Here is a 14,219-nt window from a genome sequence, read left to right as displayed (position 1 = left end):
TATTTTTTTTTTAAAAAAAGTTGGTTCCTATTGGCCTTTATTGGATATGATCAGCTTGAGCGGACTACCTGGTTCGTGAAGCAAATTCTAGAATCTGGACTAATTGACCAAAAAGCCCATGTAAATCATTCCGGCACCTGCCTCCTCCGCTTCATGGGATTCCAACATGACCAATCGTAGACAATAGCCGTGTTCACTATAAAATACACGCAATTATTTCTTGACAACATGATTTTTAGTTTTTTTTTAAATACCCGCGTTTAAAATTTTCCCATGTTCTTTGAATTACTTTTTTAAAAGTGACTTTAAGATAAATATAAAAAATGGATTTTTTTTCCTGATTACGTGAAAATACTTTTTTTGAAGTGCTTAAACTCCCCCTAGATCAAGTGTTTTTGGATTGGAGTGAAATAAATTCTTTATATTTAAAGTAACATGACAGTTATCTATAAATAAAGCTAAGTCAACTGATACTTGGCATGCTCATGTGAAAGTGGGCAAAAAAAAAAATAGTATTCCGGAACTTCTAATTGTTTTGAATTTGTCTTATGCTATTAATTAATGATGACTGAGGAAATTAATAGTAAGATATTCAAATTCTCAAGTCAATTTACCAAATTGTATACTTAAACCGTGCCAGGCCGAAAGTCGCCACCAATGAATGGTAAACTGTGAAAGAGATCAAATCTGAACTTACAATTTCAAGAAAATAACCTTACCTTTTATTCAGCTAGGGGGTTAAAAAGAAGCAGAGCCTAATACCAGGTGTTGGGTAAGTTAACATGTAACCTTACACGGTTCAATGTTACAGAGAACTAAGACGGACATGTACAATGAACAGTTTAACCGGACCTTTCGTTGGAAAAAAAAAAGAACAATGAATGAAACCCTCATACAAGATATGCACAGTAAAAATATTTAGATTGAAAAAGCAAAAAGAAGATATATAACTAGCTGTAAATTTCCATCAAGCTTGTATAAAAGAGGCTTCTCCTGATCGTATACAGATTGGAGCTGGTTCTATGGCTGTGACAGAGACACATTTGGAGTTGAAGCTTCTAATCCTTGGTGGCCGTGCACAGCAGATTTTAACACATTATATTGCTCTGTCACAGAATTGTACAGGGCTTCCGTATATGCCTCTTTAGCCTGCACCATATAAAAAACTCATATGGCTTCAATCAAAATTAACCAAATATGATGGGGGCTCTGTTTCAAGACATAATCAAAATGAAAAGGGAATGTAAACACACAATTTGTAGCCCGCAAGTATGAATACTTGTGTACTATATGCACCAATATAACTACTGAGACCAAGTTATGCTAAAGGAACAGTTATGACACATTCTTGAGTGATCAAGAATCGAATAAAGATAATCGTGGGTTGTCAGAAGAAAATAAGTGTAATGATGAGGTAATAAATGTGATTAGCCAGATTTAACTTACCATTTCAGGAGTTTCACAAGCAGCAGCAGTTTCAGAGAAGTTCATCTCTGGAGCTACTGAGAGTCCAACCCCATGGAAGGAGATAATTCTTTCCTCTCCGATTTCTTTTTCTACCTGCAGAACTACATGGTCTCAATACGATGGAGACTTGGGAGTCTATGACACCAAATCCCACGTTGAGTAGAATAGAATGTTCAATAAATTTAAGTGGGTTGGTTCTCCTATCTCAACACTTAACTTATTTGAGGTAGGGTTCTCTATCCCACTTAAGCACCCATTACAGTAAGACAAACAATGAAATATCAGTGGGATCCTTTAAAGCCAAGGATGCCATACCTGAGGAGGAGGGGGCATTATATCATAACACAACAATGCCAAAGGATACATATGACCTGGTACGCCCGAATTTTCAACCAGCCTTCTCATATTGTCTACTGAAGAAGCATCAAAGTGTGCCTGAATGTTTCATAGCAGCAATGGAAAGCCCATAAAATTGGTGATGTTACTCATCATTTTAAACAACATGAGGTACATTACAATAGAATCTTCTATTTCACAACCTACCGGAATCCATTCTCCGGTTACAGGATCTGGTCGATCTCTGCCACCACTTGGTGCGATCCAAATTATCTGTGAGCCACTCCTGTACACAAGAAGCAGCATGTTATAATAAACACGACAAACAGAAGATGTACTATGGAGGACTCAAACTGCGCAGCCATTTCCAGGTAAACTAGTACATGTACCTTAAAAGCATGGCCATTTCCTTCAAACTTCGTGTATTTGCTTTTCTTTTCATTTCTATGAGTTCTGGAACATCGTTCATATGCTTTTTAGAGTAAACACAAATCAGATTCCTAGAAACAAGAATCGAAAGTCAACAAAAGCTTAACTTCATTCACCTAGGAAAACATGTGAGCATGAATCTTAGTGTAAATGCTATAGAAGACTGAAGGAAATTGAACCTGCCCATACTGAAGGGTTTGCATAGAGGATCAGTTATGACTCTATCTCCAGCTACATAAGTCTGTAAGACAAAAACAGAGAATCTGACAACTTGAGCATTATAAACGTCCATTAAAGACTTTTTTTTTTTGCTGAGCAGTGAGAGAATAAAAATAGAAAATTTACCAGGTTTTCAGCAATATATGGAAAGAACTTTTCAATTAGCAATGCAATAATTGCAGGATCTGCTTCAGTTTGGTGATTTGACATCAAGATAATATTGTGTCCCTGCATTAGGTTTTTCAGTTTCTCAGAATTGTCCTTTTACAATCATAAATTTTTAGAATTAAATAGAAGGATCCTACATGAATGCAAAAATATAAGCAAAGACAAATGAATGCAATAACAAGCACAATCTTATTTAAATTTTCCATTCTTTATGTCTTCACAATTTTAAGCGGAGGAAATTCCAGTTTAATTAGAAAAAAATTAATACAAATACTATCAATGTTTTTGGACAAGCAAAGAATCTAAAATAATAATCACATATTAGATGTTAAAAATTAGCACCTGTTTAAGTTTCTCTTCCATTTCATAGAAAAGGGAAACGTTGCCAATGTATGAATTTCTGCACCAAGGCAAAAATATAACGTTATTTAAAAAATAAAAAACCGAGTTATCTCCGAAATCAAATTGATTCGCCTTGATACATTTTTTGTCGTATATTTCTATATGGATATTATGGCACAATATGCGATAATATGAGTGAATTTTGAAGAACATTTTCGTAAACATCCAGCTTTTTTTTTTTAAAAAAAAAAAACGAGACTAACAAATATGAGATGAAGAATGAGTGATAAAGCTATGAACTGACCTGAAATCAATTAAAGGGCGAATATAATTTTGACCAAATAGGTAGTAGTCAAAAGGCTCTCGCTTTGCCTTATGATGTGATTTAAAGACAAAAGGATCCTGGGGGAAACAAAAACAACGTTATAAGCTTGATATTCGTATGAAATGATAATTAATTAAATCTGGCAAATTAAACAAAAGGCACACAGAAACGTAGAATCCAATCTTACCACTACATCCATAAATATGCGGTCTAAGAAAATAGTCATATTCGATAGTACAATCTCATCTGCTCGTGGATCCCCACTTCGAGAAACCTGAAACATAATTTTTCCAACATAAGAAAAGTATCATGTCCCTAGCTTAAATGTTAGAAGTATATGTTCCTCCGGTGTTAAATATAAAAGCTAATAAAGAAGTTTATTTTAGTTCTAATATATATCATCTTAAATTTATAATTTGTTTCCCAAATTATCCGTATTAATTATTCCTTCCGTTCCTTATTATAAAATCTATTTTTTGAATAGTTTTGTCTCTTTTCATAAGATCTTTTTTGAGTTTGTCCGAACATTTAATGCACTATTATCTATTTTACCCATAGGTTAATACATTTAATACATTCTTCTTTTTCATTTATCTCATTTTTACTCTCTCACATCTACTCATTTATATATAGGAGTATATTTGGGTAAAAAATTATATTTACTACATATTAATTGCTTTTAACTAATTTTAACTGTTTTCTTAAACCGCGCAATTTAGTTAAAAGGATCTTATAATAAGGGACGAAATAATATACTTATAAGTTTTTTATTACAGGTAATGATTAAAAAACTATTTTAAGAAACAGATTACAAATAACTAACTTGATTAATTCTATTAATATATGTGCACCCTTATATCTAGATCGGAGGAGTATATAATTAGAGATAGAAGGCATTAAAAATCAATTGCACCATATCCACATTACACAAGTAAAAGCCAATTGTGAGTATAAATACAGAAGAGGATATCCAATGAATATAAACTTACTGCGTTTTTGTAGTTGTGATAGACTTGTTCCATGGATGAAGCAACATTAGAGGGAAGAAATCCTCCTTCTGCTTCCTTCCTGATTCCACACAGAAGCTCTGAAACAGAGTCACTTTGTTATCCCCAGTTGGCAAGGATGAAGTTTATTACTTAGTGAACTACGTTGTCAAAATTCATAATCCTACATTTCTGGTCAACTCAATCCCTAATTTAAAAACGAACGGCAAAAATATCGAGAAATTCGACATTACGTGTTCCTGAAACAAAAATTGGCAATTCTATGAGGAAAAAGAAAGGGAGGAAGAAATTCAATGAGGACAATTTAAAAAGTTGAAAAAAAAAAAGAATTAAAAGTTTTTAATTATTTTTCTTATCCTTTAATCTTACATCTTCTTTTCATTGAAATTTTATAATCCTATTTCTCTAATTTTTTAAATTTAACTTATTAAAATTTTTTCTCCCCTTCTTTTCCTCCCAATTCCCTCGTATCAGATATAGGATAATCGTCTTCTGATCTTTTTCTAGGTTAAACTCAGTCAACCAGAAACAGAGCCGAGGTCTCTGTCCCAGATTAATATAGCCAAAAATTCATTTTCTAAGCAGTCCAACTTCATAATCCTACATTTCCGGTGCACTCAATCCGGAAATAACCAGGAAAAAAAGGAGGGCAAATACTAACAAAAGACCACGAAAAATTGAAAATTCTATTTTCCCCCTCTGAAGCTTAGCAACAAGTGACACAAGAATAAACTCAGATAAGCAGAAACATAGTAAAATCTCCATCCCAAGTCAATAAAAAATCAGAAAAGCATTTTCTTATCAGTTAAACATTCGAACTTCACAATCCTGCTTGTTCTGTCCCAAAAAAGACTGCAGATATCAACGAAAGAACAACATATTACGTTCCTGCAACAAAATTAAAACTTTCCACGGTAATTTTTCTTCTTCTACCAAGTTTAGCTACATGCAACCCATAAACTAATAAAATCATGTAAGCAGAAACATCGTCAATTCTCTATCCAAAAATCACTTCCCCATCAGCTGCTAATACAGTCGAACTTTGAATCCTACTTTTGAGGCCCACTCAAACCGGAATTCACCGGAAAATGATGCCAGACAGAAGCAATATAACAAGAAGAAATGTTCAGTAACAACAGATTAAAACATGAGGCTTCCGAAAATCCTAGCATATATGTCAAGAAAATAGCAGAGATAAAACCTTGTTCAGTGCGAGCATTGAGGAAAGTTCTGGAGGATGAAACAGAAGAAGCGAGGTTGTTAGGGGAGTGGCTGTCCATGAGGAGGCGTTCCTCAGCGCTGAGCTTCGAAAGCGAGCAAGAACAAGAAGAACAACTCCTGGAAGAAGAGAATCGCAGAGGCAGAGGGAGAAATAAATATTCAGAAGAAGAAGAAGAAGCGAAGAATAAAAAGAGGGAGAAGGCGGTGGAGAAAGCGAAAGGAAAGACATGGTCATATTTGGGGGGCAGAAAAGAGAGGCAGCTTGCATCACAGGGAGACGACCAGTCATAGGGCTGGAACTAGAGAAGCGAAGACCAGAGGAAGAGGGAGGAGGAGGAGGGCATGTCACAAGGGGGGAGAGAGGGCGCGAATAGCGGAACAGAAAGCAGGGAGCTCTGTGGAACTGTTCCGTTTGAGGATTGGGGGTGGCAGGACACGTGGAGCAGTCTCAGCGGTTGGCGCGGTTTGGATAAATTTGCTATCACCTGAGTTGCAGGTCCCTATGAGATCACGACGACATGATGAAACACGTAAACAAAATTCTATGAAGATGCATGTGGGAGTTTTAGGAGAAAATGTAGTTTTGAGAATATTGCCGCCAGTAGCCCCTTGTTGTATCTTTGGTACCAGAAGATTTTTTAATGACTTTGATTTTAAAAAAAAAAATTAAAAGCATCCTAATTTTATTTATGATATATTTAGCATTCTATTTTTTTTTTTATGTCTCGAACGCTCTAAAAATTAAGGTGCTGGATATAAGTAAAAAAAATAATATTAGTGTGCTATATGTATTATAAAAGTAAGACTAGAATACTGAATGTATTACAAATAAGATTAGAATATTGGATGTATCTAGAAAATAAAATCAATTACTAAATTCATTTTTACCCTTTTAAAAATCGAAACAAAGGGGTTTTCATTTCTTGCGTACTAAACTGAAGAAGTTAACTGCCTTGCCTGTGAAAATGGAGAACCTAAGAGACACCAACAAGGCAAGAATACCAACATTTTCTCTAAAAAATAGCATGCATTCTCTACAACTCTACAAGATTCACAACACTTAGCACAGACTCATAGCATGTTCATTTCTGGTACCCAAGACCCACGGTATCGTTAATTTAGTTTTTTTTCTTCCTTTTTTTAATCTTAGTTTTACAATATTAATCGCCTTATGTTCATGCTAACTCATGAATCTTTCAGTTCTTTTCATCCGTTTCTTTTGTTCTATTTCATTTTCTTAAAACAGATTCTAGCACTTTTATTTAGGAAGCTGTAACTAACAACCTGAATCATGAGACTCCCCGTTTGAATGAAAAGTTGAGCTTGCCATACATATCAAGCAATTAAAAAGAAAAAAAAAAACAAGGCCTATTGAAACGAAAGCTATATAATACAGGATATTCATTTAAACTATTGATTCTTTCAATCGAGAGAATTATTCTCATTAGAATATCTAGTTCGTTAAGTATATTGACCTTGTCAAGCTATATATATATATAAAGTCAAAATGGGAACATTTTCTATCATGCCTTGCAAAATTAACTTGAATTTTTAAATTGCCTTGTAATGTTGAACTTGAACGTTTTCGTTTAATTTACGCAGATAACTTAATCCCAACAATAATTGCGTTTTAAAAGGAGGGAGTTTTTTTTTTTTGGTAAGAAAAGGAGGGAGTTAATTGGCAGTATTTGATACTTATAATTTCGTAGGCAGTCTCAATGTTCATACTTGCTGTTTATTTTTCTTATATTCTCTTTTATTCCAAAAACCCAAAAAAAAAATACAAGGAAAATATAATGCAAACACTGAAAATGAAATTTTCTTTACATACTTGAATAAAAATAATGAAAATATCTAACCATAACTAGCAAATGCAGCAATAATGAAAAATATAATAAGCACCCTATACATATTAGTGTATAAAAAAATTACTTTTCCATTAATATTCCCAAAGCAAAGCTATTAAATCAAACCAACCCTGAGCTAATAAAATTACGTGCATATTCAGTTATTCACACACTTGCGAATAGTAGCAATTGTTGTAAATTTCATCAATTGGTTCCAACATAATCAGGATTGATGAGGATTGAGTTTGTTTGTCTCTTTGGGCCTTAGGCCTCTTCCTTCACCGGAAAAAAAAAAAAACCATAATCAGGACGACCTTTGTGTGGAATCTAAAAGAAGCAATATCATCCCCCCAACTGATCTCCTATTATCATCCATATAATCAAACCAATTGCTTTTCATGATTTTAAAATTCTACAGAAGAAAGAGAATTTTAACTATTTTTCAAATTTACGTAAAATATAAGCTTAAAAAGACCGCCCCTCTTCCATCTACAGATATTTTTCTGAAGGTGCGTGCGATATTGGTTAGATTTCATTAATTCCGAAGGAGGATGAATTGGGTGGGAGAATAAAAGGAGCAATGCAAGGCGGTGATGGTTGGTGATCTACTCCCAACTCAGAAGGTGGCACGTTTAGTATTTGGATCAGGATAAGGACATCATAACCTCACCTCGCCCCTCCGATTGACAACGGGCCAAGGCGTACTAAAGTCGCATCTTTCTCCCCTCGGGCTTCATCTTCTTTTTTGGGGAAAAAAAGAGGAATATTTAGTTTTTACATTTTGTTTTTATTTTAGTTTTAATCCCTGTAATTTTGATTCACAAGCTTTAGGCTCTCTCAAACGACAAAATAATCCAAATTCTTATTACAATATAAAAATTAAAGTTTGAGGAATTAAAATCCATGGCTCGAAACTATAAAAGACAAAAGTCAGAAAGGGTAAACTCTCATACACGATTAACACGTGAGACTATACTATTTGACCCCAAAAAAAAACACGTGAGACTATACTACAACAATAAAGCGAATAAGCTGTTCCAAAAATTCATTTCAATGGTCGCAATGTAAAATTTATAGCATAGCTGAAAAAACTCCGCAAGAATGCTCAACTCAAAGCTAGTGATAAGTTAACGTTTTTTTTTTGGGGCGGGGGTGTTGTGGCTAATACATAGGCAAGACGCAGGTGTGCTACTTATGGTTTTTATAATCCATGTGATTGATTCATCGCACATGACAAAAGCTACGGCCTCAACTTAACCGAGGAAGTTCATGATCACCAAATGGAGCACCAAATTGCAGAGAACAAAATCTGCGAATGCACGCTCTGGTGCGAGATCCTGCAATCCACCATATGAACAAGCCAACATATGGAACACGGTGACAATATATCACTAATTTATGACCTCAGAGAAGGATCCATAAAGTTAAAGAAGAGAATGGCAAAGAGCAGAAATTTTACCTTGAATTCCTTGTTCTCCTTGTTTACTTGGATCCGGAGACAGACTGAACCCAAATGAAAACACAACGACAATTAGAAGAATAGGCAATAACAAACAAATCAACACCTCTACAAATGACTTATTCTCACCGTGTTCAGAGATAAGTGTATAGTGTATACCGTATAGGCATAATTTGCTAGTGTGAACATCAATACTAGACAATTGGCACTTACCAGCAAGAACTGCGGTCCCAATGCAAGAAAGGACTCCTGAAAGGAAGGAGTTAAATGGGAATGATCCCACCAAAGCCATGTAAACTACCTGTTTTTACAGCAAAGTAAGAAAATAGGCTTCAGCAGTGTCAACTCTGGAGCAAACTCAGTTCCCGAGTTATCAATGACAATTAATCAATCTTGCTTATTTATTTATACAAGCTATTTATGAGGAGTAAAGCCAACAAATATAAAGTAGCGTCTGAAGCTCACGAGGAAATTAATGTCAATCTCCACAGTTACGTGTCCCGGTGCCCAGGAAGCATACAGTTTCTACTTTAACAGTAATTCAACAAGACTATCAAGTTTTTTTAGCTATCTTTCCACGTGTATAATAACAATTTAATCCAAATTTGTATTCTCATGGGCCAACTTCAACAACTCATGTCTCGTATACAAAGAATGAGGGATGAGAATATCGCCCATAGATTTCAATACATGCATAAATTAATCAAACTATGAATTATGAACTGTTTGCACTTTGCAAAGAAACTGAAATCACACCTTCCTACAACACTTCGACAGCAAACACCAAAGCAAAGTGAAAGGCACTAAATTTTGAATTTTCATTTCATTTAAAAACAAAAGCTACTCAGGGGGTGGGCATCATACGGGAAACCACAGCTCTGACATAAAAAAATTCAACTTGACTGGTGTGTGGTATAAATTCCTGACATCCAAGTTCACGTACAATACTAATCCAAAAAGTGAGTTAAAGCAAACCATACTATTAAACAGATATCCCTATCAGCTTTCTCCAATCCCAGCGAAGATTTAGCGGTAAGGCATCGGCAGACTTAGGCAATGTAAATTGATTCTCGAAGTTCTTTTTATTTCACCATAATTTATTTCAATAAAAAAAAATGTGAACCTAGACATCATTAGAAAAGCAAAAGCTTTATCGATCTGACTGGCAATACAATGACAACAAAGCATGTATCATTAGCAACATACCGGCCCTAAAATGTGCCAGACATAGGAGCTCGGTTTAATTTTCACTGAAAACGAACATTATTATTATATTTAACCTCTTGAAATCTCGAACGACATAAAACAGAATCAGAAGAAAAATGATCGGTTCAAAAATATCAATATCTAAGCGCACTGCCATCTGCGCAATAATGGTCAACACAATTCACGTCAGAACAAACACAATTTCGCCGTTTCACGTATTTAAAACACATAAAAGACATTAAAAGAGAACAGATCTAGAAATAATGCGAGGTGCACAGACTGAAATGCACTGCGACTCGGAAAGTACCTGGATCAAAGCCGTGAACACTGCGAACATGACATACAAATCAATGATCTGTAGAAACGAATGAAATGGATAAGAAATCTAGAATTTTGAGAGCGGAATCAAAGGCAGGGAAAGAGAGAGAGAGAGGACAGAACCTTGAGATTAGTGGGAGTGGCGGAATAAGCAGACCAAAGAGCGCGAAGAAGGTCTTGAGCATCCTTGCTAGTTGACCTCGCCATCCTCGAACTGGCGCTACTCTTCTCTGCTCCTAGACGGATGCTTTCTCCGGTCTCGATTGGCACTCGATGATGAAGATTGCAGAGCCCTCACCTCTTTTGGGTCGAACCAGGTCACACGATTCGCAAAGTCGTCGTCTGGACCTTAGGGGTAACGTCGTCTTTTCACACTCAAGGCACCAGCAACGTTGGAAATCCAGTCCCAACTTGGCCCACATTTAGCCCAGACACGTGAAGGGTCTGCAGTAGAGAGTCTCGAGTTGGGGGTCTTTCGTTTTGTTTTGCCCTTTTTGGTTTTTTGGGCCAACCCTCAAGTCAGGCATGCTCAAATAATATAAATTTTTATTTATTTTTTATTTGTGGTGTATATATGCCACTCATTTCCGAGTCACTTATGGAAGAAAAGTTTGTTCATCAGTATAAGTCACTTGTAATTAGTTAATAATTTTTTTTTTCAATTTTACTCCTACTCAATACAATTAAAAAAATTGAAAAATATGGGAGAGAAAACGGATAGCATATTTTTTTTTATCAATACTCTTTCTTTAATAGAGATAAATGCAGAAAAATATCAATTTAATGTATATTTTGATATCATTAGAAAGAACATGTTTCTTGATATATTCCTCCAATTTCAAGTATAAGACCCCTTTTGTAATGGAAATAACTCTTTTTATAGTGTAATTTATACAACAAAAAAAGATCTTATATTTAAGACTGAAAGAGTATATTGAGACATAATGCATAGAAGTAGAAAAGCAGGAACAAATTTTCATTTCAGTGATAGGTGCCAATGCATTTAAGGAAATAGTTTTGGACCGACACCAAATAAGAGAACCACCTAAACTGATAAGGGGTAGAGCTCAGCTAACCTTTTTTCTTTTTGTTTTTTTTTGGGAATAAGAACTGAAATATCATTACATTAAAACAGGAGTTACACTACCATCAGAGCCAAGGCAGAGCTCAGCTAGCAACCTACCGCTACTACAAAAGACAAGCTATTCCCCTTCATCAACTGAGCCCAGCCAACTTCATTACTTCGAGGAATAAATTGCATTTAATGGTCGTTATATAGGATGTGGCCTCTTCTATGCTAATTATTTGCTTTTATTTGGCCAAAAAATATTTGCCCTTATTTTCTGGCTAAAAAGAAACATTTACTATAACTTATTTTCTGGCCAAAAAGAAACATTTACTATAACCATACGGTTGGAAAGAAAAACTATTTGCTATTACTTTAAATTAAAAAGCCGATTCAATTAAAGCTTAAAAAGATGAAAGAACGGTGTGGGTTTTTTTTAGGGGAAATCACAAATAAAGACCCTCGAATTAGCAAAATCACTCTATGGTCACCTGAATATGCCAAATTACCATGAAGGACCCGGTCTCAAATTGTAATTATGAAATCATGGTCAAATTACCAAAATACCCCTCTTTAATTTTTTTTTTTTAAAAAGAAAGCCACTGCCTCACCGGAATCCGGCCACCGGCGGCCGGACGCCGGGGTCCGGTCACCGGAGCTCCGGCGCCGGCGACCGCTTCCGGCGGCCTTCCTTTGTTTTTTTTTTTTTTTTTTTAAATAGTGGGGAAAGTGAGGTTGGGGGGATTTGATCCCCCAACCTAATGCTTCCCAAAATAAGGAATGACCATTGAGCCAACAAATTTTTGTTAACATTATGATGAAAAAAAAATATAAGTTAACTCATTTACTCTTGTTCCAGGTGATAACAACAATACATTTGGAAATAACAAGTTCTGATTGTAAAATAACACGTCTGGAATAAAAATTTAACAATATGTTTTTTTTATAACAATAAATTTTGTTGCAGGTAATAACAACAATACATTTAAAAATAACAAGTTCTGATTATAAAATAACAAGTTTGGGATTAAAATTTAACAACACGTTTTTTTTATAACAATACACTTTGTTTCAAGTGATAACAACAATACATTTAAAAATAACAAGTTCTAATTATAAGATAATAAGTCTGGGATTAAAATTTAACAACATTTTTTTATAACAACACACTTTGTTTCAGGTGAAAACAACAATACATTTAGAAATAACAAGTTCTGATTATAAAATAACAAGTCTGGAATTAAAATTCAATAGCACCTTTTTTTTTATAACAATTAATTATTTTATACTTTTGGAAAATAAATTATTTATAACTTATAAAAAGTACTTGTAATCTATTTAATTTGCTAAAAAAATAATTTTTATCTCCAATTTATAATCAGAACTTGAAGTATAATTTTTTATAGATTAAAAATACTTTTTTATTGTTCAAATTTATAAATAAAATTTAGGGAAAATGGCAACACACTTTTTTAATTTTTTTTTAAAATTTTAATCTATATATCTATACAACTTATTATAAATCAAACTAATTCTTATAAATTATAAATAGTACAATTTATTGTGGATTAAAAATACTTTTTGACTGCTTAAATTTATAAATGAAATTTATCTCTAATTTATAATTAAAAATACTATTTTATTCTTTAAATATAAAAACTATTTTTAATATTTAAAAATGAAATAATATAAAATTTATACTATGATTAATAGATTAAAAATGCCTTATTATAAATACTTTATAATTTATAAGAAGTTGTTTGATTTATAATGAGTTGTATAGATATACAGATTAAAAAGTATTTTTTAGAGAAATAAATATATTAAAAATATTTTTTATAAGTTATAAATAATTTATTTTTTAAAAGTATAAAATAATTAATTGTTATAAAAAAACGTGTTGTTAAATTTTAATCCTAAACTTATTATCTTATAATTAGAACTTGTTATTTTTAAATGTATTGTTGTTATCACTTGAAACAAAGTGTATTGTTATAAAAAAAACGTGTTGTTAAATTTTAATCCCAAACTTGTTATTTTATAATCAGAACTTGTTATTTTTAAATGTATTGTTGTTATTACCTGCAACAAAATTTATTGTTATAAAAAAAACATATTGTTAAATTTTTATTCCAGACGTGTTATTTTACAATCAGAACTTGTTATTTCCAAATGTATTGTTGTTATCACCTGGAACAAGAGTAAATGAGTTAACTTAAATTTTTTTTTTCATCATAATGTTAACAAAAATTTGTTGGCTCAATGGTCATTTCTTATTTTGGGAAGTATTAGGTTGGGGGATCAAATCCCCCCAACCTCACTTCCCCCACTATTTAAAAAAAAAGTTGCAAAAAAAAAAAACAAAGGAAGGCCGCCGGAAGCGGCCCCGGAGCCGGAGCTCCGGCGGCCGGACCCCGGCGTCCGGCCGCCGACAGTGGCCGGAAGCGGCCACCGGAGCTCCGGCACCGGTGGCTGGATTCCGGTGAGGCAGTGGCTTTCTTTTAAAAAAAAAAAAATTAAAGAGGGGTATTTTGGTAATTTGACCATGATTTCATAATTACAATTTGAGACCGGGTCCCTCATGGTAATTTGGCATATTCAGGTGACCTAGAGTGATTTTGCTAATTCGAGGGTCTTTATTTGTGATTTTCCCTTTTTTTATCATTTGATATATATTTGCAATCTTTTTGTTAATAAAACTTTGAAAATGTAATTATATTTATAAAATTCTTATAGAATTCAATTTAGAGCGGAAAAAATTGAGCCAAACGAATTCTGAGGGAACAAATTATTAATAATATTATGTTAT

The 14,219-nt window shown here is 33.7% G+C and overlaps 2 protein-coding genes across 2 annotated transcripts; both read right to left on the bottom strand.

Moving 5' to 3' along the window:
• Positions 1-699: 699 nt before the first annotated feature.
• On the bottom strand, positions 700-5,941 carry LOC114714134 (glycerol-3-phosphate acyltransferase, chloroplastic). Its single transcript, XM_028898835.1, has 12 exons — positions 5,495-5,941; positions 4,276-4,373; positions 3,474-3,560; positions 3,266-3,363; positions 2,962-3,019; positions 2,578-2,679; positions 2,412-2,473; positions 2,193-2,303; positions 2,011-2,089; positions 1,783-1,902; positions 1,447-1,560; positions 700-1,149 (listed from the first exon to the last, which is right to left on the bottom strand). The coding sequence occupies exons 1-12, from the start codon at positions 5,571-5,573 to the stop codon at positions 1,021-1,023; spliced, it is 1,137 nt and encodes a 378-aa protein (XP_028754668.1). The 5' UTR covers positions 5,574-5,941; the 3' UTR covers positions 700-1,020.
• A 2,372-nt stretch (positions 5,942-8,313) lies between these two features.
• Positions 8,314-10,651, bottom strand: LOC114714136 (dolichyl-diphosphooligosaccharide--protein glycosyltransferase subunit DAD1). The gene is made up of 5 exons (XM_028898837.1): positions 10,468-10,651; positions 10,334-10,381; positions 9,034-9,121; positions 8,821-8,864; positions 8,314-8,698 (listed from the first exon to the last, which is right to left on the bottom strand). Exons 1-5 carry the CDS (start codon positions 10,549-10,551, stop codon positions 8,615-8,617), a joined length of 348 nt encoding a protein of 115 aa, XP_028754670.1. The 5' UTR covers positions 10,552-10,651; the 3' UTR covers positions 8,314-8,614.
• Positions 10,652-14,219: the final 3,568 nt, after the last annotated feature.

Source organism: Neltuma alba, unplaced genomic scaffold, assembly GCF_004799145.2.
Source record: "Neltuma alba isolate B1F8T4 unplaced genomic scaffold, ASM479914v2 tig00011487_pilon, whole genome shotgun sequence".
Lineage (NCBI taxonomy): Eukaryota > Viridiplantae > Streptophyta > Magnoliopsida > Fabales > Fabaceae > Neltuma > Neltuma alba.
This window is presented reverse-complemented; position numbering and strand designations above follow the sequence as displayed.

Coding starts and splice junctions, on each gene's coding strand:
- LOC114714134 (XM_028898835.1), bottom strand. CDS start 5,573: ATGGACAGCCACTCCCCTAACAACCTCGCTTCTTCTGTTTCATCCTCC. Junction 2,474..2,577: donor CATATATTGCTGAAAACCTG/GTAAATTTTCTA, acceptor TTTGTCTTACAG/ACTTATGTAGCTGGAGATAG. Junction 1,150..1,446: donor CTTGTGAAACTCCTGAAATG/GTAAGTTAAATC, acceptor TATATGGTGCAG/GCTAAAGAGGCATATACGGA.
- LOC114714136 (XM_028898837.1), bottom strand. CDS start 10,551: ATGGCGAGGTCAACTAGCAAGGATGCTCAAGACCTTCTTCGCGCTCTT. Junction 9,122..10,333: donor TGTTCACGGCTTTGATCCAG/GTACTTTCCGAG, acceptor CTGTAAAAACAG/GTAGTTTACATGGCTTTGGT. Junction 8,865..9,033: donor TGGGACCGCAGTTCTTGCTG/GTAAGTGCCAAT, acceptor ATTTGGGTTCAG/TCTGTCTCCGGATCCAAGTA.